The 27244-nt window shown below is 39.8% G+C and overlaps 1 protein-coding gene across 1 annotated transcript; it reads left to right on the top strand.

Moving 5' to 3' along the window:
• Positions 1-18927: 18927 nt before the first annotated feature.
• On the top strand, positions 18928-19464 carry LOC125190783 (receptor-like protein 36). Its single transcript, XM_048088187.1, has one exon. It carries the CDS (start codon positions 18928-18930, stop codon positions 19462-19464), a length of 537 nt encoding a protein of 178 aa, XP_047944144.1.
• The last annotated feature ends 7780 nt before the right edge of the window (positions 19465-27244 follow it).

Genomic DNA, 27244 nt, shown 5'->3' with positions numbered 1-27244 from the left:
GTCACACTGAAGATGACTCATTAATTTGGTTTGTCACAATCATGATGACCTATTATTAAAAATGGAAAAATTTTATTTCTACTTTATTCCATGTTTCTAACTTTACTTTCTCTACTTAATACACAAAATAAAACTATAAAAAACCCCGTGCCGCCCAAGAAAGGGATAATCTTTTTTGGACGGAGAGAGAAGAAGATAAAGCAATCAGGGATGTCAATTGGGCTAACCCGATCGGGTTCGAGCCAATCCACTCGGATTGTTGGGCTATTTGGGTGCAAGTTATTCGGTTTATGAATTTTTCGGGTTATAAATTTTTGGCTCTAACCCTAATCTTCGGGTTACGAGCTAACCCACATATTATTCGGGCCAAAAGTGATCTTATATATTACTTTCTATCCAATATAATATTCTAACTTATTAAAAAACGAACTCTAGCAAATAGTAAAATATTATCAAAGTGTTAACAGAAAGAGAAAGAAAATAATAACATTTGAAAATTGAAACAAAATACATAAATATATCGTTTAATTAATAACACATGTGAATCTGACTACAATTAAATAGAAATCATGCATTCCAAATAACTAACTATCAATTTGAGAGAGAATACATAATTACCATATATACCCATATCAATGTTGTGTTTAATATTAATAATACCATATATACTTCATATAAGTTACAATCCAAAATTTTAATTATATTTTTGTTTTAAATGCCCAACCCATAGGCTAACCCGCAACCCACACGGGCTAGCCCGCATAACCCGCCAACCCGAACGGATTATCCCGTGTAGCCTACTTATAAATTTGGATTGCGATTTTCCGGCCCTAACCCTATGATTTTACCGGGTTATTCGGGTCGACTCGCAGATTTCGGACTACATTAACATCCCAAACAACAATGAAAGAGAATATCATACCACTTAATTCATTGTAATTAAGCAATAAGTTGGTAAGTGAGGTCATGTTCCAAATTTCCCGAGGCAATGATCCTGACAACTTGTTGGAACTCATGATCAAGATTTGTAAGTTAGTAATATGAGTTATCTCCTTTGGAATATTACCTGCGTAAAAGTTGCATAAAATCAATATACAATCATGTACTAATATAAAGATAGTTGTATCGATCACTAAACACATGTCATAACTGAGAATGAATATCAATGAATGATTTCGCACACAATAAGTAGTATCACTTTAGCACAACTATTTATCATAGAGTATTATATTTACACTGGAGTATGATTCACTGATGTGCTCGAATATAATTCGTTGATGCTATAAATTAAATTTCGAATTGTTAATGCCACTGTGGTAAAGAACTTGTCCTTATCACGATGCCAGAGATAATAAACAAGAAGTCCCACGAAGCGAAATTCCATCTACAACTGAAACTTTGCGATATTCATTCATTCATTGATTCCAAATATAAAGTATTCCCACATATTTATAATATGTCGAGATATCATATCCTAAAATAAATAAATTTAATCTTATCTTAACCAACTAAGCAAAACATATGATAAAAAAAACTAATTACTAAGATGTGAGAGATATCCTAAAATAAATAAATCTAATCTAATCTTTAACAGACTACTTACCATTTACAGTAGAAGTAAAAATGGCTTCTACTGTGGGACAGAATAAAATTACAGAATAAAATTACAAAAGTGAACTCAGTAATTCACATCTGCTATTTAATTTGTTATTGGCAAAAACTCGTGTACATATGATATGGTCATATGGATGTACAAATGATCCACTCCAACTATAATTTTAAAATTAATAAATATAATTCCAAATTTAAGGCATAGAAAAATAATTCAATTGAATATGCTTTAAATGATCATCTAATAATCAAAACACAGAAAATGAAGAGAAATTATTAAGATCGTGGAGATAATAAGTAATAACTTACCAGCCAAATTATGTGAATCTAAGTTTACCAATTGAAGGTTTGTCAAGTTCCCAATTTCTCTTGGCACAAATCCGCTAAAATCGTTGTAACCCAAAGAAAGAAACTCGTGCTGCAAACACTGCACCAAACTCGATGGTATTTCCCCATAAAACAGGAAATATCCGAGACGAGGAGGCCTCTTTCCGCAATACGAGATACGCCCCGGTAGTGCTCTTCGGATTGGTGTTTCGTCCCCAAAGATAAAACGACTAGCGTCTCTGATGAAGCAGCACCGCAATTAACAGAGCTCCGACGAACTGGATGGAGGAGAGTGCAGAGTTTCGACAGAAAAACAATACAGAGGGAGGAGAGAGTGTATGATGCAGAGTGTGGATTCTAGTTTCTGTGTCTAGAATGCTAGAATGACTAGCCTATTTATAGGCTCAGTCCACTGCATGGGTCAACACAGCCTTGATGGCTGTCATCAATGCTAGACCGTAACGGTCGTCGGTTACGAGGTGTTACAAGCCGTTACAGAGAGCTGAGAGGCTGAATCTAGAAGCTTCTAGATTCGATCATGACGTGGACTGTCACGTGTCAGCCACGTTGTCTTACCGCGTCATACTGACGAGGTGTCATCCCGCTTGGCTCGCTGACGTGGAAACGGTGGTGGTCTAAAAAGAACTAGACCCACTAGCATTAGGCCAAGCCTAAGCACCAGGCCCACGACCAGGCCCAAAGAACACCCAAAGACCAATTGCCAAGATCCAAGTCCAAGTCCAAGTCCAAGGACAAGGGCACGGGCTCGGGCTCGGGCTCGAGGCTCGCGGCGGGGCGGGCGGCACACGCGTGTGCGCGCGTGTGAGCTCTTACAACCCATCTTAGTCCACTATAATTATTACATGTAATAATCCTTCTTATTAAATACTAGTTTAATAAGGTTGTAACTTCCAATGTGGGATAATTAACTCTCTTAATTATTCACTAAGCCTCTCTCATAGCTCATTAAGTTTGCAATTTTGCACAACTTTAATCCATTATCTCTCACTCACCGGGAATCGGATTTGAGAAAATGAATATACCACGGTCATCTACTCTGAACGTAGATCGACGCTTTGAAGTAGAAAGAGTGATGTTATAAGGACGTAGATATGGAAAGATCTACCCATTAGGTTTTGATTTTAAAAGTAGTAATGAGTTAAGGAAGACAAGATTAAAGCTACGTACCTCTATATATATACACCAAAGTTCCAAACGTGTGGGTTACCCTTTTTCAATGGAAGTGGCATTGAAGAAAAATATATGCGTAGTAAATTAATTTATATATCTTAAATAAATGAAATAACTATTTCGTCGAATACATATGCTAAATCATTCTCCTTCAATCCTAGCCCTCCATATTTTCATCAAACGGCCGAGATTTAGTCTTGATTATGGTTTGTGCCTTGTGGATATTGTCTCACTGTAATGCAACTATATGTGTATATATAAATCACTTAGGAATTAAAATCTAACCAACTATTAAAATTAGTACAAGACAAGTACCAAAATGATACGATGCTTATTTTGTTATCTTTTTTTGATTCACCGTATCCTTCAACTATATATTTAGATATTTGTAATTTGTTTCTTACGTATGGTAGTATTCTAGTATTATAAATAGAAGAACTTATTATCATTTAATCAATGAATAAAAAAATTCCCACCAAATATCAGTGTGTGTTTTCCAATCCTATTTTGGCTATCCAATCATCCGCTCCGCTGAGCCTGTTGGCCACAGGATATTTATCTCCGCTGCCAAGCAAAACTCGCCACCGGTGCTTAGGGAAACACCCTTAACACAAAATCATAGTCATGGGGACATCGCTGAAGACTTGGTAAGTCTTCCCATTTATAGAGCTATCATTCATTAATTTTTCTTCCCACTTAAGTAGATGCAGAAAATTGTGGATAATGTTTATGGAAAAAATTACATAGCGATCAAATATAAAGAAGTGTCGACATATATTGACTTAGAGGGCCCAACTAAGTCTTCTTAAATTATCAAGAAAATTAATGGAGGAGTGACACTTATTTGAATTGGAATAAAGAGAAAACTCGTCTAAATATTCATATATTAAGTGGCAGAGCCATGGTGGGGCATGGGGGCTGTTAGGAACCTAAATTCCTAACGAACCGATTAAACGGAAAATAACAAGATAAGAGAATCCGGCGCCCGTGAGGGTCGGCGGGGATAAGGATCTGGGCGGCTGTGCGCGGGTTCCAGCCCGTCGGGCAACGGCTACAGATCAGATATACGTTTCCGGCTGTGCACGGAGAGATTCCGTCAGGCAACCGGTGACGTATGGAATTTATGAAACGTATCACACATGGAACTTCGCCAAAATAATGTATTCATTGAATGATAAAAATGATAATAACATCTCCTATTTATAATACTCTAAAACTACTACCCTAACTTATTGAATAAGAAACAAAATATATGGAAGATACTATGAATCAAAAGATAACTAACTAAAAGATATGGAAGATATGGTGAATCAAAATATACTAATTAATTGGAGAAACCTAAGATATGGAGATCGTAACAACTCCCCCACGGTTGAAATCTACCTTGTCCTCAAGGTGGAAACTCCCAAGGTGGATACTACAAAGCAATGAAGAGAGTTGAAAGGCCAAGCTTTGGCGATTTATCTCCTCCTGGATCAAACGTGCACGGTCGCTGTAGTCGAGCAAATGCAGATCCATTTCTTACCTCATCCGTTATCTCCAACTCCCATTGTGTTGGATCAAGAAGATCATCACTCTTTGCATCAAACACGGAATCAAATGTGAATTTCCTTGCATTAACATATAGTGAATCCTTGGAGAATATTCTCAACAATGCACCTCCATTTTCACCCAAACAATTCTCAACAACATCTAATATTTGAGCAGCATCGAGAGATGTGCCGACCGTCTTCACTTTCTCAATGGAATCCACCTCCTCGTCGTCATCTAACAATGTTTCTTCCTCCTCACTGATATAGGGGCTGCACGGCGGAAAGATCACAGCCGGTTGGGGCGGTTCATCTAACAATCGGTTCTCTTCTCCACTGTCGTCATTGGGGCTGCAAGCCGGAGCTGGTGGGGCCAGATTCGGAGATGGGACAACAGCTACAGCGAGCAGTGGTGCTGCTGAACGGCAGTGGCTCGTCATGCTCAAGCAGGACGACGAGCGTTGTGGTTGTGGTGGCGGAACAGCAGCGACAGTAGGTAGCGAGGGGCTAAACGGATCGTGACGGAGATAAGAACGAGAGAGGCACCGAGATTCTGCTGCGTGAGGTGGCGGGCAGCCGAGAGGAATTGGTGGAACATATTCTGGCGACTCCCAACAAGTAGGTGAACGCGGTGGCCGGTATGGGGGCGGTGTGGGCTGATATTCATGCTGCCCCCGGAGATATTCGGCGTAGGCCTTTCGCGGGGACTCATCCGACGAATAGGGCGGTTGCCCAAAATTCGTGGTAGTGTACTGCCTCTGTGCATAGGAGGAATCCATGTCGGTGTAGGGCGTCTGTCGATATAGCGGTGGGTCCCAGCAGGTAGGGCGCCGTGGTTGATCATGAGACGAGTATCTTCGGGTTGCACGGTGTGGCGGGGGATCCCAACCAGAGGGCTGGCGTGCAGGTGGCTGCGAGTATAACGGCTTGGTGGCAGAAGCTTCCCAAGTCTCCGGTAGTTCGCGTCCATACGCGACTCCAATTTGTCGAAGCGTTCCATAATCCGATCGAACATTTGGGATGGAATGATTTCATCATTGGAATTCATGGATGGAGACGATTGGTGGTGAGTAATCATAACAGATAAGGAAAATAATGAAGCAGGAGTGATGGGTTCGGTGGTATTTTATTTTTGGGTTATGGATGAAAGAATATGGAGGATTAGGTGTGCTGTGACGGTGGTATTGCGGTTGAATTTTTTATTTTTTATTTTTGATATTGGTGATTTATTTGGGGGATATGGATGAACGAAGACGGAAGATGAGCTCTGAATGAAAGCACCAGTTGCCAGTTGTTAGGAACCTAAATCTTTTTCATTCCATATCTCACCAATCAAAAAAAAAAATACCTTCTTTACCAACAGAACGAAAAACCACCGAACCCCTCCACTCCAAATTCATATTATTCCTTATTAGTTATGCGTAATCATCACCAATATCAGCCTCCGCAGCACCCAATTATTGCAAAACTCGATCGCCTATTGGACATAATGGAATCTCGTATGGACGCAGTAGAGCGACGCATTGAAAACCTTCGTCCACCCACTCAGCCCGAGCCAAAACCACCCTACGTCTCACGCCGCTTGGATCCACCTGATCGTCGCCCACGAAAGGGATACCCGCCCATCGAGTACCGAGATCGCGCAGGATGCGCGGCCTCGTCGCCGCAGTGGCTACCCCGGGAGGGGCCACCTATTTGATCGCAGAGGTTACCCGACCTTCGATCACCGGCCTCGACGCGTGGAGACGTGCAGGGACCGACCTCACCATCAGGAGGAGGTGCGAGCGCAGCGAGGCCAGTCCGCCTGCCACCAGCCCTACCACACTGCCGACCAGCCTCTGGGATTGCCTACCGGTTGGGACCCGTCGGGATTGTGCACGCAGCAGGCAGATGACATATCTTTTGAGAGATTTGGGAGTTATGATCTATGTTGGGAGAGAAGGTCGTCTGTCTCTCATAATAGGTATATTGAGAGCTCGATGCCAAGTCCAGCGACGGAGAAGCAATCTACTCCTAGTCTTCGTTCGCTTGGGAGTCGGTGTGAACCAGATTACCAGGTTTATGTTGGAATGAGGGCGCGAGAAGCAGATGAAACGTCTGATTCATCGATTTTAGTAGAGCAGATTGCATATTCATGTGTTGAAGTCAGAGTTATCGACTGCGTTTATGATCGTGGTACGACCGAAGAGGAGCTCGGTGATTTCGAGGACTCCGTAGTAGAGACCGCAGCAAAGAAGAGCAGAGATCGTGATGCGGACAGTTCGGATACAGGATATGTATCAAATGTTGCCATTAGATTGCCTAGTGGGAATCATGGATCTAGGGAACGTAGAGATACCAGCCCCGACGACCAACAAGTTATATATTGTGGGGATACAACGTGCAGCCCCGACGTGAGTAAGGAAAATGAGAAAGATGACTTGTTTGACGATGAAGAGGAGGACGAGTCTGCTGATGAAGTGAAGAAGGTCGTTGACTCATCCAATGTTGTTCGAGTGCCATCCAAAAATGATGTTGGGAATTGTTGGGGTAGGAAAGGAGGAGTGGCTTACACTGCTTTGCACGAAATTGTTTGTGTCTATGTGGATGGGAGTGTCGGGAATATTACAAGTATGAATCATCGATCAATGTCACTTGCCACCGATAAAAGGTTGATCCCTCCATGCATTAACACGCCATGTTTTAGCATTCTTGGAGGCAGGGACAAGCTTTTCGTTTTAGCGGGGAATATTGCATACCACATTGGGTATTCTTTGGTGATTTTTGATGGAGGTTATGAAGGGAGACTTTCACCTCTTCGGTGTGCATTTGATCCGGGAGGAGACGCCTCGCAAAAGAGTTTGCTTTCAATTCTCATCGTTGCTTTGTGGTTCCCACCTTGAGGACAAGGTGGATTTAACCCTGGGGGAGTTGTTACGAACTCCATATCTTAGGTTTCCTTCCATATCTTTTAGTTAGTTATCTTTTGATTCATAGTATCTTCCATATATCTGTTTCTTAGTCAATAAGTTAGGTAGCAGTATTCTCCTATTATAAATAGGAGAGATTATATCATTCTATCGTCAATGAATTAATGAAGAATTATTTTGCCCACAAAACATGTGCAATACACAACAAACCCTACACGCTGCCGACGGAAACCTCTTCCGCGCCAGCCTATCGTTTATCAGCCGCCGATCCCAAGCTTAGGGACGCCGGATTCGTGTGTTGTTGGTTTCGTGACAGAGACGCTTCGTTAAGAGAACAGAAATCTTAACAACAGAACGAAAAAACCACCGAACCCCTCCACTCCTAAATTCCTAACAAACCGATTAAACGGAAAATAACAAGATATGAGAATCCGGCGCCCGTGAGGGTCGGCGGGGATAAGGATCTGGGCGGCTGTGCGCGGGTTCCAACCCGTCGGGCAACGGCTACAGATCAGATATACGTTTCTGGCTGTGCGCGGAGAGATTCCGTCGGGCAGCCGGTGGCGTATGGAATTTAGGATTCAACGTATCACACATGGAACTTGGCCAAAATAATGTATTCATTGAATGATAAAAATGATAATAACATCTCCTATTTATAATAATCTAAAACTACTACCCCAACTTATTGAATAAAAAACAAAATATATGGAAGATACTATGAATCAAAAGATAACTAACTAAAAGATATGGAAGATATGGTGAATCAAAATATACTAATTAATTGGAGAAACCTAAGATATGGAGATCGTAACAGGGGCCCTTCGGCCCCTCAGCCATTCAAATTTTGTCTATATATACTATATATGTATGTAATCTTTATGACTCAACTTTATTTTACCCAAATAATACCTGCAAGTGTACAGGGTTATTGTAGCAAATAGCAAGCAAGAGTATATCGTATCCCACAGAGACAATTAAGTGTAAACCTAAGTACCACGAACCAATTTCAACTACTATCCAGAAGATCGAGAATTTTGGTTTTAAACTAACAACTACTAAAAGCATATAAAATAAGAGATTAAAATAAGCACTTAAACAAGAAAATAATTAAGCAAGTTGTAGAAAATGATAGAGAAATATGCAGAATTCAAGGATCCGATGCACAACTCATAGTCTAACCCAATTGAAACCGATTTACCATTTAAAGTCTCCAGAATTGTTGAATCAATCACAAATATAGATTAAACCCCCTCCCGAGGTGAGAAATTCGTAGATTAGGTGTAATAATTGAAGTCCCCTTCTAATTCTTAGACCTAACTCCTAATAGTTCGATTATATTAAAGATCCCAACCTCAACTCTCCCGAGTTTTATTGAATTAAGGTATGAATTATTCTTCTTTCAAGGTTAAATATTTCATCTCCCGATTAGTCCAAGAAACCCTACACTCCCAATTGGTGATCAAGAAATTATTAGGAAAAAACACAAGAATAATTCAAACAATTGCAAGAGCAAGATAAAAACGAAGTCAATTGGATTAAAACTATATATCAATGCATCTTCACCAAGAATTCTACATAAAAGATGTTAGCTACTCATGTTCATGGTAGAAAACAAATAGAAACAAGGAAAAACAGTGAAAATCATGATGCGAATCGCAATTGGCGGACAAATTGAAGCTTGAATCTTCAATCTTCTTCCAAGAGTTCTTCACAAAGAGAGAGCGTGTGTTTTGTCGCTTGTCGAGAATGCCAAGAATTGACCTAATTCTTTCTTCTTATTTCTTCTTCAAAAAATTGCGTTTCGGCTCTAAAAAAACGCCAAAATGACGGACCCGGCCGGGTGGAATTAATCCACTGGAAATTCACCTGGCCGGGTGGGAATTCTTCGGTACTCTCTGGAGTCTCACAGGCTTAATTACGCCACCCGGCCGGTTGGAATTATAGGGTAATAATTCACCCGGCCGGATTAGATTTTCTAGACAGTGCAGTGTTTGTATAATGACCATAACTTCTTCTACCGAACTCCGATTGAGGCGTGCGAGATACCCACGCGAAGATCTTTCGAAGACGAAGAGATTGATATGCATTAGGGGCTGATTGGACTTCAAAATATCTAGTAAATATTGTCTCAAACCAAGACTGCTGCACATCCACATATTTTGTACCTTTTTCTACACATTCTTAACAAAATGGTCAACATATCAATATAATAGAGAAGTAGATATAAACACACCTAAAAATAGACCAAATATGCTCGAATTCATACAAAACCACCCTCTAAAACCATGTAAAATCCAAGTATGTCAACTCCCCTAAACTTACATAATTGCTAGTCCTCGAGCAATGAAGAAAAAAGAACTAAAAGAAGACTTGGATTTAAAGGGATTTTAGACATCATCATCATCTCAAAGAATACGGTATAAAGAAGCATATCATAATACAAAATGCATGGTTTTACCATAAGTTTGCTCAATGTCTAACCTCTCCTCTACTTCGTATGACAATAAATCAAGAGTACATAAGATCTTTTATTTAGGTTATAATGTAGGCTCTTTTGGTAAGGTGAGGAAATATTTGGCTAAAGTGACTGAAACTCCAAAATGTAAAATTCCTAAGAAATCATAACAATCAACTTTTAACTTCAACCATTTTCAAAACACTTCTCGATAATAACTAGACCTTGTCTAATTTCTTCCCAACTTCCAAAGACCTCAAATTCTTCTCTATATACAATTTTTTTTTTCTTTTTTTTTCGTTCACACTTTTTTTTCTCTCTAAGTACAAAATCAACCAACCTTTTAATTTAGAGTTTAGGATTCTCAACCCACTTGATTAGCTTGACAAAAGAAAAGGCTTAAGGCTCAAACTTGGCTATCAAGGGTGTTATATATTAAGGTTAGTGTTTAGGTAAAAATGAGGCTAACAATGATAGCCTAACAATCTTCCCCTATCTTTAAGGTCACTATGTACACTCAAGAAGACCAAGAGCAAGTTCTAAAAACACATGCACAATTGATGATAAAACACACATGAAAGAATTGAAGGCTCAAAAATCTCACTTGGCTAAATAGCATGAATCAAAGTAAGCAAGCAATTCGTTACTTATGCACCCTATTACTCAAACTCTCAAGTCAATGGTCAAGTGATAGCTCAAGATGGATGGTTCTTTTATCATAGACGATTAGTCTTTACCCCAATTACTACCAATTTTTTTTTTCAATTCAAGCCTCAAAATTTCCAATCAATCACAACCAAACAAAACAATTCTATCCTAAAACAAAATTAAAGCAACAAAAGATAACTAATCAATCTAAAGCAATAAGATAAGTACCTTGTTAGTGTCCCTATCCACCATATCATCCGCCCAAACTTATTCAAAGCTATGCAAAGAATAAGTTTGAAAAAGTTGGTGGAGAAGGGAGACTTACATGGTATGCAAGCAACACAAAACACACCAAAAACAAACTGAAACGATAAAATTAAATGTTACCTACTAGGGGTTACCTCCCCTACAGTGCCTTTGGTTATCGTCGTTGGCTTGACGTCCTCCATGAGCTGCATCATATCACGCCATAAATGGTGGTGTTAGATTTCCTGTCAATCTTGGAAGCATATGATCTAGCCAATCTCTTTTTCCACCAAGTATCCTTTAGAGCTCCATCAGAAATTTTGGTTTCCACTTTGGGTGAATTCTCAACTTTTGTTTTCTTCTCCTTCACTTTGGCATTTGATGCAGTCTCTTCATTAGAAATTGATCCACCACATGAACCAAACATCCACTGCGGCAAAGAAAAATCCCCAAATGTGGACTCAATTTCTTGTGCCTTTTGGACCTCTACAACATGCACAGCCTTGCACTTCTTCTTCATACCAAGTTCCTCTTCCTCAGGACTCTTCATAGCATTGTAAATAGATAAGATGTGGCGTTTGTTGCCCATATGAAGAGTGAGCTCTCCCCTTGCTATATCTATCAATGATTTTCCCGTTGCAAGGAATGGACGCCTCAGGATAAGCGGTACATTCACGTCTTCTTCCATATCCAACACTACAAAATTGAGGGGAAATATGAAGTCGTGTACCTTCACAAGAACGTCCTCAACAATTTCTTTAGGATAGGTGATGGTTCTATCTGCCATCTGCAGTGTGATTGTAGTCGGCTTGAGAGTGTCGATCTTCATCTTTCTGAAAAACGATAATGGCATCAAATTTATGCTCGCCACCAGATCACAAAGTGCCTTTGTCTGTCTGTCATTTCCAATGACGCATGAGATGTTGAAAAAACTCCCAGGATCTTTTAGCTTGGCCGATAGCTTTTTCTGAATTATGGCACTACAGTTTTCAGATATGTTTACCGTCTCATAGTCAGTCCACTTCTTCTTCTTTGATAGCACATCTTTTAGGAACTTTGCATATGTAGGCATTTCTTGGAGTGCCTCAACCAATGGGATATTTAAGTTCACATTTCTGAAGATGTCTAAGAACCTCGAAAACTGAGCATCTGTCTTCTTCTTCTGAACATGTTGATGATAAGGGATCCTCACTTCAGCTGGAGTATGAGTTGTAGGTGGTGTGGGTGAAGGTATAGTCGTGTTCTCTTTAGGTGGAGTAGAAATTTGCACTGTCTCATCTTCTTCGACCAATTCCTCCTCTTCAGCTCTCTTTTATAGCTACTCTACCCTCATTCTCGGATGGCATTCAAGGTCCCTCGTAGTTTGTTCCACTCCTCAGATGTATAGCTTTACAGTCCTTGGGATTGATGATAGTGGTAGAAGGAATTTTTCCCGGTTGCGTAAGAGTGCTCACAGTCTGGGAAATCTGGCTGATCTGAATATCAATGTTCTTCAAATGAGTGGCCATTCCCTGTACATCCGCCTCGACCTTCTCCATCCTTTGATTGTTCTGCTCCATGACCTTATTAGATTGTAGCATGAAGGACTTGAGTATATCCTCTGTGGTCATCTTCTTGGGGTCGTCCACCATCCCATCAGAAACTGTGAATCCCGGAGGAGGCTGCAGAGCATTATTGGGGTTCCCATAAGAGAGATTGGGATGCCCCTTGTTCCCATATTGGTTGTATCCTCCCCCATTAAAGTTCGGGCGTGGGTTATTGTAATACCCGTTACCCCCTTGCTGCACATAATTCACATCCTCCATACTTCTTTGGGGTTCTTGAGACAGTTGCCCCCATCGCCATGCAGTCAACTTTCATGGTTAAGGCATCCAGCTTGTCGGATAGGGTGCTCATTGTATCATGATCCGTGGTAGAATCCACCCTATGCACCTTACTCCTTTCGTTGCTACATCCTTCATCACTGGATGCAAGCTCTTCAATCACTCCCATCGCCTCCTCCTCTCCTTTCTTGAGAAGATTACCTCCCGCGCTAAGATTTAACTCTCGTTGTGCTTCAGGTATACATCCCTTGAAGAATGTAATGACTTGCACTGTTGGGGACAGAGCATGATTGGGACACCTCTTCAGCAAGGCTTTGAATCTTCCTCATGCATCTCTGATAGTCTCCGTAGGCATCATCTGAAAGGCAATGATCTCGTGTTGCCTCTTAATAGCCTCACTAGGGGGATAGAACTTCTCCAGGAATTTGTGGACCATCTGGTCCCATGTTCTAATGGACCCCGGTGTCAAACTCTCGAGCCAATCCTTTGCCGCATCTTCCAAAGAAAAAGGAAACAGTCTCAATCGGATCTGATCATCTATCACTCCATTCATTTTCGTCGTGTTGCAGATCTGAATGAACTTGGTAATATGCTTGTTAGGGTCATCTGAGGATTTGCCCCTAAAAGCATTGTTTTCCGCCATCTGGATCAGTCCTGGTTTCAGCTCAAAGTTGTTTGCGTCAATATTGTTGAAGACAGTTGGGTTTGCCACTCCGTGGTATACATATTGATTCTGCACCGGCACAACTGGTTCACGATTAACCTGTCGGCGCAATTCCTCCAGCTGTCGTAGAATCTCAGCATTGGTGGGAGGAGGGGGTGGTGGGCCATTGTTGCTTCCGTTGTTGTTCCCTTCTTCGTGCTCCATCGGAATAGGATAATCGGGATCAAGCTGAATATGATCCTGAACTGGTGATCGAATAGGTGAGAGGTCCCTCCGATCTGAATATGCTCCTACGCGGTTTGGCGAAGAAGCTTGAATCTTCTTTGTGAGTCTCCTATATGCGTTCCTCTTCCGGTTCGATGCTTCGATCTCATAGTCGAAAGGTTATAGAGGCAAGCCTTTAGAACGTGTGTGCATACACCTGAACAAGAAACACAATTGTGAGAACTCGAAAAATTAAAAGAAAAAAAATTAAAGCAGTAATGTCTGAAGTAATAGTCTTGATTATTATCACGATATCAAGCTATATAACACAAAAAAATGTCCCCGGCAACGGCGCCAAAAACTTTACTAAACTTTATTTTACCTAAATAATACCTGCAAGTGTAAAGGGTTATTGTAGCAAATATCAAGCAAGATTATATCGTATCCCACAGAGAAAATTAAGTGTAAACCTAAGTACCACGAACCAATTTCAACTACTATCCAGACGATCGAGAATTTTGGTTTTAAACTAACAACTACTAAAACCATATAAAATCAGAGATTAAAATAAGCACTCAAACAAGAAAATAATTAAGCAAGTTGTAGAAAATGATAGAGAAATATGCAGAATTCAAGGATCCGATGCACAACTCATAGCCTAACCCAATTGAAACCGATTTACCATTTAAAGTCTCCAGAATTGTTGAATCAATCAAAAATATAGATTAAACCCCCTCCCGAGGTGATAAATCCGTAGATTAGGTGTAATAATTGAAGTCCCCTTCTAATTCTTAGACCTAACTCCTAATAGTTCGATTAGATTAAAAATCCCACTCAAAACCTCAACTCTCCCGAGTTTTATTGAATTAATGTCACGCCCGCATTTTCTAAGGATAGAAAATACAGTGAATCGCGACTAGGGGTGGGTTAAAGAAGCGGGGAAGAAAGGGGAAAACAACAAAACTCGACTATAGCTCAACATAAATGGAATAGCTCGAATAAAATCAGAGTATCAATTCAACAATTCCAAACGAATATTATCTCAACAATACTTGGAATAAAAGAAACAACATTCATCGGAAGCATTCGAGAGAAGAATTATACTATGTATGAAGACATAATATATTCGAAATCTTTATTTGTTATCATCTTCACTTTTATGCTCAACACCCACCGCGCTCGTCACAGCTCAACCTGCACATTTTAAAAAAAAGGAAATGCAGGGCTGAGTACTTGATGCACTCAGTGGACTCATGCCGAAAACATTTTTATAAAAGTATTTATCATGCCACCATTGAGTGCCCTCGGGGTTTAACTTTAAAAATGCCGAGACACTAAAATCATTTCCATTGTAAAATTCGACTGCAGTCATTTTCCCATAGATGTCTACCATATCTGATCCATTGATGACAAGGAATGTGGCCACATTCCAAGTCACTAGACCGGCCGACCCAAAAGACGGCTCACGATCCCCATTTGTGTACACTAGCCTGAGTAGGGACTCACTCCCTAGTCAGACCCGAATTCGATTATCCATAGATGGCAAAAGCCACAGCAGATAGGTTCCATAGATAAAACAAAACACGGCATGACAAATATTCATTTTCACATAAAAATATACTTAGGGCATTGCCCTTATTTAAAAAGAAAGCTCACCTCAATCGTTTAATTTTCTGAATTTGAAATCCTTTCCGTTCTCGAAAGCGTGCGTGAAAAGCCTTCGTCACCTAGAGTGTTCCACTTAGCCCATTTCTTTTTAATTTGTAATCTGGCCCAAGAAACCATGAATTCCAATCCCATAAATCCTTTTTAATCTATTGACTCAAAGTATTAACTAAAGACAAGGCCCAACAAAATAAATAAACAACACCACAACTTATTCTCACCTTCCCATCGTGTTTCTCTCTCAGTTTCAAAATTTGTTCACACAATCAGAGAACACCGGCGCCTAATTCTTTCTTCCTTCTCAAGAATCGGTTTCTTCTCTCTCCTCTTTCTTCTTCCTCCTCCACGATTCATTCTTGGAGACCTACCCCGGCTCTGCAGAGCCGTCCGTCTGCTACGTGGCAGCGCTGCTGCCTGCGCTTTCACTCCCACCACCGGCCCTGCTGCACTCGCTCATCGTGGGAGTCCGTCGTTGTCAGCCCTCGCTGTTCGGTCCTCTATCTCAAAACGATTTCGCTCTGTCTTCCTCTCTCTTCCTCCTGGCGGAGAGCAACTTCGCTGCCGCCCGCGCCATTTGCCGTCGTCGCTGCTGCCAGCACAGAGCCGGCGCCGCGCCGCCTTTGGCTCCATATGCACCCCGTCGTCGCTGAGCCCGTAGACCACTCCGTCGTCATCTCTTCTCCCTCCATCCAACTCTCTCAAACACAACGCCTACCATCTCTCATTCTCTAATTTCTAACTCTTTGGATTTTCTTGGAATTGATTGTGATGAAACGTGCACTCATGGGGAGATAGATATGTATACATAGAAAACTGATTTCAAGAAATCTTTTTCAGCTTGTCAAAGTCGGATTTTGTGGAACAGAAAAGTGAGTGGTGGTTTCACGTTTAAAATTCTTGCTGACTAGGTTATTGATCTAAGATGGGCTCAAAGAAGAAAGCACTAAATAAAAAGTCTTGGGCTCATAATTAGTGGGTTTTAAATTGGCTAGAAAATAATAATTGTTTAGCCCAAATTTGTAAAATCCTTCTCTCGACAAAAGAAACAAAGGCGAAAAATTTTCAGGTGCACAACGACGTCATTTCAAGAACAAATAAAAAGGTAGAAAAAGTCGGAGTATTACATTGGGGTTCATCCCCATCAGATTCATACACATTGAAAGCCAGATTAACAAAAACAACCAGGCCCACATAGCCATCATATCTAACAGGATTATTCACATTGGTTCTCCTAGATCTATCTCTAGCAAGCACATAATTTTGCAAGTCAGGCACATCAATGGCATTCTGAATACCAGCAGGGCTATTAATCACATTCTGAACAGGAGCAGGGGAAACATTTCTAATGGGAGTAGCATGCTCATTAACACCAGTAACATTCACATTTTGGGGAGACAACTCATCAATCACATTTAGGTTTCCCTCATTGGGTGTGTCATCAGGAGTGTAGACAGGGTAATTGTTCCAGAAAGGTTGCTCCACCTCACTTGGAGTATCACTAGGATGCTCCACACCAGTGAGAGATTCTGTGGACTCCACCTCCATAAGAGGCTCATTGTCCACAGTAGCTGGAGTTGGGTTATCAGGTAATTTCAAGCAAGGGAACTCAAGCTCATTAAACACAACATCCCTGCTAATTACTACTTTAAAACCGGGTTGATCTCTTAACCAGATCCTATAACCTTTAACACCCTCAGGATACCCTAGAAAAACACCCTTTCTGGATCTAGGTTCAAGTTTATCAGTTTTTGTATGCACAAAAGTAGAACACCCAAACACTCTAAGATGAGAGATATTAAAAGTTTTTCCAGAAAAAACATATTCAGGACACTGCCCCAAAAGAGGAACAGAGGGAGACCTTTTAATCAGATAGGTAGCAGTCAACAAACATTCACCCCAATTTCTTGGATAAACCACATTTAGCAAGCATGTATATCACTTTTCCAAGCAAAGTTCTGTTCATTCTTTCAGCAATTCCATTTTGCTGAGGGTACTCCCCAAAAGGCCTCATACTAATGGAGTTGGGGTAGTCATTATATATGCTTGCAACTCTTGTTCATTCTCCGATGTGGGATATGGTTTGCTCCCTTTCAATCCTCCCCTCAAACCAAGACCACCAGACCACAGACCACATGCCTATCCCATGTTACAGGTCACCATGTCACCACAGGTCTTGGTCGAGCTCGTCACATCGGAGAACTTGCAAGCGCAACCACCGAACCCCGAGCCACACACGCCCAGCCCTGAACCAGGGCTCTGATACCACCGTTGGGTCTCGGTGGCGCACACTCGAACTCCACATTAGTATGATATTGTCCGCTTTGGGCAAAGCCCTCACGGTTTTGCTCTTGGGGTACTCCCCAAAAGACCTCATACTAATGGAGTAGGGGTAGCCCATTTATACACTTGCAAGTCTTGTTCATTCTCCGATATGGGATATGGTTTGCTCCCTTTCAGTAGGAAATGAAAAAGGTAGAGAGCTGAAGAGAGAATAAAGTAAGAGAGATTAAAGTAAATGAGAAGAAATATGTTCTTTTACTTAAAAGGGAAATGACTCTACTGTTATTGAACGTGCCAAAATTGCAAAATGACTCTCTTAAAGATGGTAATCGAGAGAGGCGTTGTATGAAGGATGAACCATGGTGGCTAACACTTTGTAGAGGATAGGAATTTGATTTGTATTTTCTGTTATATTGAGAGTTCAGTGAAGCCCCATTTTATGGGGGTGTTACAACATGGGAAATCCCTCTAATTCTAGGTACTACCAAATACATTAATTGCTTATTCTAGATATTACCATATTCTTTATTGTAATACAGATTACCAATGTGTTGGTAATTGCTACTAGCCGTTTGAAGGCTCTTCTTGACACTCCCCCTCAAGTTGAGCAAGGGTATTTCCAATGTTCAACTTGGCCAATATTTTTTTGAAGTTCCTTGGACTCACAGCTTTGGTTAGGATATCTGCCAATTGTTCCTCATATCGAATAAATGGAAACTCGATAATTCCTCCTTCGAATTTCTCTTTAATGAAATGGCGATCGACGTCAACATGTTTGGTTCTGTAAATGGCAAAATAAGACTCTTATTGTTGGCGGAGGAAGTAATACCTTAGTGTGCATGTTTTACTGAATAGGCACTATTCCAAAAGAAATTGGAAACCTGAAACACCTCGTGCAGTTTTGGCTTCACGACAATAATTTAAATGGTATCATACTCTCTATCTCTCTCTCATATGTCAATATGTCATTCTTGATCCCTGTTCAAAATCAATTTTCAGGTCCAATACCTTCCACCAATGGAATATGTCAGAGCTGGATTATTAAGTACTCCCTCATAACAAACTAATTGGAGAGATTCCATCATCCATTTGTGACTTGAGATTACTGACACTCCTCCATTTAGCAGACAATCATTTGGAAGGACAAATTCCAAAGTGCTTGGGAAACTTCAATAGTTCATTGTTGGCTCTTAATTTGGGTGGAAACCAAATCAAAGCCCTTCAATCCACATTTGCAAAAGGTTGCAGTCTTCAGGCCCTTATTCTGTATGGCAATAAGTTGGAAGGAATAACACATTCCCTAATCAACTGCCAAAGCCTGGAAAGCATTGATTTTGGTGATAATGAAATACGAGGTGCATTTCCTTTCTAGATGGAAACACTCTCTCAACTTCGCGTCCTCATCTTGAGGCCTAACAAGTTGAATGGTACTATGTTGGAGGCTTCAAATACCGAGCATCCTTTTCCAAAGTTGCAAGTCTTGGATATATCAAGAAATGCATTTGTTGGCTCTTTACCATATAGATATTTCAAGAATTTTGAAGGTATGATAGATGCCAAGGATAATCTGACACGCGTTGAGAAGGATATTCTCCAAACATATTTAGACTTAGGTGTCACTTTGAAAGGTTTGGATCAGGAATTGAAAAGATTGTTGGATACGTTTACAATGATTGACTTATCTTCAAATAATTTTTCTGGGAATATTCCAGTTTCCATCGGCAATCTTAATTCTCTTAGATACTTGAATTTGTCAAGTAATACTCTCACGGGAGAGATTCCTGTGTCTCTTGGGAATATAAGTATTCTTGAGTCATTGGATTTGTCATGGAACAGATTGAGTGGAAAAATTCCAAGTGATCTGACAGGGTTGACATTTCTTTCGAAATTTTCTACTTTTCAAAAATGAGTCATACTGATGGTAAACCAATGCTTCCTCCAGAAGATGATGATGAAGACTCAGGATTTATAGATGGATTTGGTTGGCGAAGTGTGGTGATGGGGTATGGATGTGGATTTGTAGTTGGAATTGGAGTTGGTTACATGATTATAAGAAGCGGAAGGCCAAGATGGTTAGTGGAATTTTTCTTTGGCGTTGGATATAGTAATTGTAAGATGAAGAGAAGAAATAGAGCAAAAGCAACGAGAAGAAGGTGATTCAAGACAACATTGGGCTTTACATGTGTTTCATTTGGAACACTAGCATGTTGTGTGTATGATGTTTTGCAAATAATTCATCTTAAGCTATGCAATGTTGAATTTCTAAGTTAGGCTACTTTTGTTCATAAAATTGTAGAAGCAACCCTTGCATGCAATCTGCACAGATGCTAAAAAATCAAATATTTTAATGTTCAAAATTGTTTTCTAATTTAATCGTGTGTCTTAGACTTTGGACCAAAATATTACTCTGTTATTTTGTTTCTCTTAAACAGAAGTATCAGAAGTATTTGTTCAGAACTTGATGTTGATTCAAATGTGCTGTGTCTTTCTAACAATATGTTAAGGTCTTTTCCCTTAACTGCGATCGGCGGCTGTTTGCTCAGGGATCAAAACGGTTCCGGCGTCCTAGCGTAGGTTCGGCGGAAGTCTTAGTTTCGGGCTGTGCGCGGTTTCTCCGTTGGGCAGTGAGAAAACTAGGGTTTGTAGAATAATTCACAAGATGTGTGGGCAAATAATATTTTCATTCATAATTGAGAGTACGAACAAAAGCCCTATTTATAGACTAAGGACCCTGGGGTTGATTCGACCTCCTAATTTATCTCGGGATAGAATCAACAAAGAAAACCCGAAACAGAGCTTATAATTACGCTTGACACTTACTTAAATTTAAATAACAAAAATATTAATATCCAAAATAAATTATAGAAAATAAACAACTAAAAAAGGAAATTATTTAGCGACGAAGTCTCCCAACTTCTCGGGCGGACGCACGTTCCTCTTCGGCTTTGTAGCTGCAATGGACGTCTGATTCCTCAGGTCTTCATGATCATTGTTTCGCGACTCCGGCGGTGCTTCTCTGTCCTTGTCTACATTGGGTACTTGCTGTTGTGGGACCGTATCAACTCCCCCTTCGATAGCGACCTCCTTGCCCTCAAGGAGCACATTTGGAAATTGACGACGGATCACGTCCAATGGCTCCCACAGTGGCGAATCCGTCCCGTCAGAGCTATCCTACCAAAACATGCTTCCGCGGCTTGTTCTCATGCCAAAGCATCACTACAAAAATATCGTTAATTAGTCACGGATATTTTCGTCACTAAACAGTGAAATTTCTTCACATAATTAGATTAGTGACAGATCCGTCAATAATAAACTTGTCAGTAAAAAGTTTTAGTGATAGAATTTCCGTCACTAAAGTTATTGTGACAGAAATCATAACTGATTGTTTCGCATTAGTGACGGAGTACTCTGTCACTAATTCTGTCACTAGTTGTTGAACTATTGAATTCTGTCACTATTTTGCATTTTTTGTAGTGAGAGAATAATATTTTCATTCACAATACTAGCAACTTCTATTAATCTTTAATGTGGACTAATATGACTCACGTATTCTTGCCTTTAAATGCCCGTTTCACCTGACCAATTGAACCTATCAAAACATGAGTTTATCAGTGGTCCTCTGTTTGACCACTACTGCAAACACCACGATCACCATGTCTACATCTCTAATACGAATTGTTGCCTAGTCGCTCTCAACAACGACCGAAGATATGAGGGAAACGAAGCCAACACATACAAAAACTAAAGTTTCTAAATCATCTATTAAATAAAATATCAAAAAAATCATCATTCAAACTAACAACAAAGCCTAGACATAGAACAAATAGATAAATTCAATCTCAATTATGAAAGTATATCCAAATTCAACTTCTAATTCTAATAGGAAACAACTGCAAATAAATTCAATCCCCATAAAATTCAACTCAACACAAAATAACTAAAATTAAACCTAAAACTATAAAACAACCAAAACACAGCTCTCTTACGCGCAAACATTTCACACAAGGACGTCGGCCTTGGCAAGTGAAGTTCCCACTGGATCGGATCCTTGAAACCCGATTCACATATTGAGACGAAGTGATTCTCCGATAGCGATAAACCCTTAATCTTGACCAAAAGCCTCTCGAACTCGTTCTGATATTCCATCACCGTGTTGCGTTGCTGCAGCTTACAGAGTTTCCCAAAATGATTGTCATGATATGTTTGATCAAACCTCTCTTTCACTGCTTCCATGAACTCAGGCCATGATTTCAGCAATTTGTGTTTTTTTTGGTAAATGATCCAATCCAGCGCCGGCTGCTCGAAGAGTAGTCTGACGAAGTGTTGACAATGCTCTTCCGACATCCGGTAATAGTAGACATACATGTCAACCTTGAAAGTCCATCCCCATGGATCGTCTCCGTTGAATTTTGAATGATCGATCCGAAGGTAGGAGCGCTGCTCCAATTGTTGGACTTTGAATTATCAGCATGAGCCATGACTGAACAATTATGATGAAGGAGAAGATTATGATCTAGAAAAATATGGAGTAATCTTTGTCATTGATGATATGAAGAACTCTTAGACTACACCAGAATTTGTCGGGCATTTCGGCAAACGGTTGGAGTGCCTCTTATGATGTCATGTGAAATATTATAAATCATGAAATATGATAAATAATGAAATATAAAGATCGATGAAAGCACATATGTTAAAAGGCAAACAGTTTGTTTTGTTTAAATAATTCAGTTGGGCCTATTTTGTTGAGAAGAAGAAAGAAGTTTTGGGCCTTTTTATTTTAGAAGTGATTGAGCCTCTTTGTACAAAGAGGTCTCCAAGAATAAATCTTCGGATTTAGTTATGAAACTCAAGAAATTAATCTCCTGAATAATTTATCCAAGTAATAAGATTTCTCGATTTATTTAATTAAACCTCTAACTAATATTGAATATTTGAGTGTTATGGAGAATCCAAGCCTTAAGTCGAGATCAACTTATATTCTCTGATTTAATTATCATGAAGAATTGAAGTCCTAGCAAAATAAGAACATAATGCATAACCTCATTAGGATCATTGCATATCATTGTTTATGAATGTTCTTTAGCTAATTAGCTTTTAATATTCTTTTAAAAAGGAATTTTGTGAAGAGTTTAATCTTTAAAGTTGATCTTTGCTTAGAGATTTTGTTGAAGCAATAAAGATTTTTTTTTCTCGTAAATATTTTGTTTTATTTTGATTCCTATCTGCTTGCTCTTCCAATGATTGAGGAAATTGAAATCTGGCTTTTGGTGTAACAAGGCAAGAAATTAAATGACGAAAAGCTTCAAGATTAATTATTTTGGATTTTATTTTATTGTTGTTTTGATCTGTAGAATTGCCGGTGCAATAATTAAGAGATTACTCTTATCACATTGCTATTTAATTTCAGCAAAACTTTTTTCTTCAATTTTATTTGATTGGTCAAGCGATTAAACATATTTCACAATATTACTTAGAGCAAGAGAAATTGATACCAATGAGTTAGTGACCTCAAGTCAATTGATAGATAATTTCCATGATAATTATATAAATTTCAAATGTGTCATATTTTATGTCAAAATCCATCACCAATATACGTTAATATTTATGTCCAATTGTGTATTCAAAAAAGCGACTTTTCAGTGAAAAGATAAAAAAAGACTTACTTGAGATAACTATTAAGACACGTCGTGTTTTTATTAGCCATGGTTGAATTTGACAGTTTGAAGAAGATAAAACCAACCGGAGAGATGAAGGAGAAGATTAGAGTTTAGTAAAATTGTAGTGAGGGGTGTCCATGGAAATACTTAAACTATGAGGGACTTCATTTGCAATAATGGACAAGGAGAATAGATTGGTTGTAACGTTCATTGCTAACGTTTTGTAACTGATTTGGAGCTAACGGTTTAGCTCAATGAGATGATACAAAAGAAGAGAGTGAGAGATCATCTGGATCTTCGTGAGGTCAGAGAGATTAGAGAAAGCCAAGTGTGTGGTGTTCCTTTTGTGATACGCTCTTTATAATTCAATAATGTATCTCCTACATACTATCTTGGAATAAAATCATTCAAGCCGTTTATGCCCGTGGATGTAGACATTTACGTCGAACCACGTAATTCTTTGTGTGTTGCTTCACATTCAATTCTTAACAAAAATGAAGAGTAATCTTTGTCATTATGATATGAATATCCGTGTGTTTATAGGAGGCAAGATATGTAAAACTAATAGAAAAAGTAAATATTATCGGAAAATATGGTTATTTAGAATATGATTTTGTAGTAGATTACTTTTTCCATAGTAGTAAAAATGAATCTATTCAACTGTATTTTATGATTTTATTGTTATATAGTTGTTAGGATTAGATTTGTTTTACATATTTATTAGGATTTGATCTATTTTTCCTCAATTTGTTATGATTTGTATCCTCATATATTATATATGTCAGAAACCCGAATTCTCCCCTAAGAAAGCCGATTTCTCCTATTTTCCTTCAAAGTCATGACTTTCTGCAACTATACTTAATTAATACTCCTTCCATTTTGACTTGACACGAAGATTTGAAGAAATTGTTTAACTTTGTAATGTAAAATAGAGAAATGAATTAATGGGACGTGAGCTCCACTTTTATATATTGGTTTTATAATAGGATGTGAGTTATTATTTGGTTGAAAAGTGTGATTCACATACGTAAAACATTTTTTCACCGACGGAAGAAATAATATATTTAAATGATCCATAAGTAGATAATACATCAGGATTAATCCTATTTCAATAACTCTAAAAGAAACAAAAATGAAATCAAATCCAAACATACGTACTTCGAATAAAATAGCAAACCAATGATTAGTTCAAATCTCAAATAAAGATAGCAAATGGAAACTATGACAAAAATGGAAAAAATGACTTGATACTTATCAAAATGTCTTCTTCCATAGTTGATATGGTATCACTTAGAAACATTCCTACTCCATTGGATTGTAAAAAATATGTCTTCCCTTCTCCCAAACGCCGCGTAATGTAACCAGCTTATCGTTATGCGTAAATTCCATCGTGTGGTCGTCATAGTTTCGATAAGTCTCACCCAAACTCTTCAGCCACGAAGCTCCTAAGACCACTTCAGCACCAGTAATGGGGAGCAAAAATAAATCAACAACAAACTCATGTCCTCCAAGTAATAACGTGGAGTAGAAACATTTTTCTTTACATAGGAATGTCGACTCATTGCCCACAGAAACACGGAAAGGATTGGTTGATATAACCATCAGCCCACATTTCTTGACAATTTCAGGTTGGATTAAATTATGTGTACTGCTGCCACTTATTAAGGTTTGGACATACACCCCCGAAATCGTACCTGTCACTTTCAACGCTTGGGGAGGGTCGAATCTCTGTGTCACGGCCTCCAAGAATTCAGGCCATGTTGTCAGCAAATTGTTAGCGTGTTGGTGAAGGAGCCAATTGGACGCCCGGTGTTCAAACAGTGGCTAAGCGTAGACGATCCTTTTCCGACGTTTCGAAATAGTCAAAATAGGACTGCACCTTGTAAATTCAGCCTGATGGGTCGTCTCCGTTGAATTTGGAAGGATCGATCTGAAGTTTGGCCTTCTTCTCTGTTGTTGGCCTTGTTAGAAAGGAAAATCAATTAAGGGGTGAGAAGATTGTGTAGATCACGGTAATTAGGAAATTAGTATAATTCCTGATTTTGTGACTAGGGTAAATCTTAGCATATATGGGTAATCCCTAGCCTATTTAAATAGGGTGTGTATATTGTGATTGAGAAGAAGTCGAATGAATACAAAAACACACTTTCAACATGGTACCAGAGCAAAGGCTCAGAACAAAATCATCATAGCCTGAGAATACTAAATCTCAGCCATGGCAGATCAAGGAGACAACAAGGAGGACAAACCCAACATCAACGATGATTCAAGATTAAGAATGAGTAAAAACGTTACTCTGGCAGTCAAGCTCAACGGATCCACTTACCCCCTTTGGCAAAAACTGATGAGAATAGCCAGTGGAGGCAGACGAGCACTCTGGCATCTCACAGGAATACCGGCGCCAACGGAACCAGGAGCGAAGGGCTATAAACGAATGGGAACGAGAAGCTTGTTCAAGTTTCTCACCGGATTGAACGAACGATACGATGCGATTAGGCGCGACATCCTCAAAGAGCATCCACTGCCCTCAGCCGAAATCGCGTACGGACGAGTGAAACGAGAGGCTACTCGGCTCAAAATCATGCCACCGGCAGCAAACTCGGACTCTCCGACTGTCGCAACCAACGAGGACTCATCATCGGGCGGAGTGGGGCTAGGATTCGTTGCCCGGAGTCAACCACCGCCACCGCGAGCCGCCGAACCCAATCGCAGAGGAGGAGGATTCAAACCAGACAAATCAAAATTGTGGTGCTCCCACTGTGGTAAACAAAAGCATACCAGAGAATCGTTCTTCCTCCTCGTTGATTTCCCTAAGTGGTGGGACGAGAATCAAAAGGCGAAGGCGAGGCTGGCCATCGGAATGGAGGAAGGCAGCGGCGGTGGAGGTGGCAGGGGCGTCGGGCTATTCCTACAGGGAGTGTGCAACCGGGATGCCACCAACACTCGTGGGAGAATAGGGGATGTCGAAGGTGGCGGAAGATCCGGCGAGACCACCGGAATCGGCGTAGCATCTTTTGCAGAAAGGAAAGGGGGCGGCGGGTCGATGGGAGGTAACGGATTAGGATTCTTGAATCCTAATCCCAAATTTCTTTTGCAGATTGATCCCTCAAATATTAACCTTGCAAAAAGAAAACCCCATCAACCAGAATATTTATATCATGCTCCCCATAATTCCAAATATATGCAGTTAGGACCCCAGCTCTCTAAAATTCGAAATTCAGCCCCTAAATTACATGAAAAGTCTTTTTGTACTCCAAACCGGTTTGCCCCCTTGCAACGTATCCCTATTGCATGTATAGCTCAAAGTAGAAACGACCCTAAGGAGAGTGGGTGGATTTTTTACTGTGGGGCTACTGATACTATGTCTTATGATAAAAAGGATTTCACTGATTTATGTGAGGGGTCAAAAAGTCAAATACAAACTGCAGATGGAGAGTTGACTGCTGTGAGTGGGAGTGGGACTATTGAAATTTCTCCTACCCTGAAACTCAAAAACTGCCTTTATATGCCCAAATTATCTCATAAACTCATGTCCATAAGCCATGTGACGAAAGAATTAAACTGTACTTTACTGATGCATCCAAACTTTTGTTTATTACAGGATATCAGGACGAGGAGGATAATTGGGCGTGACACTGAGCGTCAAGGCCTCTACTACGTAGATGAGATTGCTCAACAAGGTGGCACCGCGATGCTTGCTCACGGATCTGTGAATCGGGAAGCTTGGCTGTGGCATCGTAGATTGGGACATCCATCTTCGGGTTATTTAAAAATTCTTTTTCCAAAGTTTTCTCAGTTTAAAGATATTACTTGCGAGTCATGTGTGTTGGCAAAAAATCACATACAGTCTTTTCGATCAAATAATACTCGTGTTAAGGATATTTTCTCTTTAGTGCATGCTGACGTTTGGGGTCCGGCCCCTATTAGTGGTGATCATGGTTTCAAATATTTTTTTATTTTTGTGGATGATTGCATTAGATTGACATGGGTATATTTTTTGAAGAATAAATCTGATGTTTTTGAAAAATTTAC

The sequence above is a fragment of the Salvia hispanica genome, chromosome 1, assembly GCF_023119035.1.
Source record: "Salvia hispanica cultivar TCC Black 2014 chromosome 1, UniMelb_Shisp_WGS_1.0, whole genome shotgun sequence".
Taxonomy (NCBI): Eukaryota; Viridiplantae; Streptophyta; class Magnoliopsida; order Lamiales; family Lamiaceae; genus Salvia; species Salvia hispanica.
This window is presented reverse-complemented; position numbering and strand designations above follow the sequence as displayed.

Excerpts from the sequence above, each read along its gene's own strand:
- LOC125190783 (XM_048088187.1), top strand. The coding sequence starts at position 18,928 with ATGGAAACACTCTCTCAACTTCGCGTCCTCATCTTGAGGCCTAACAAG.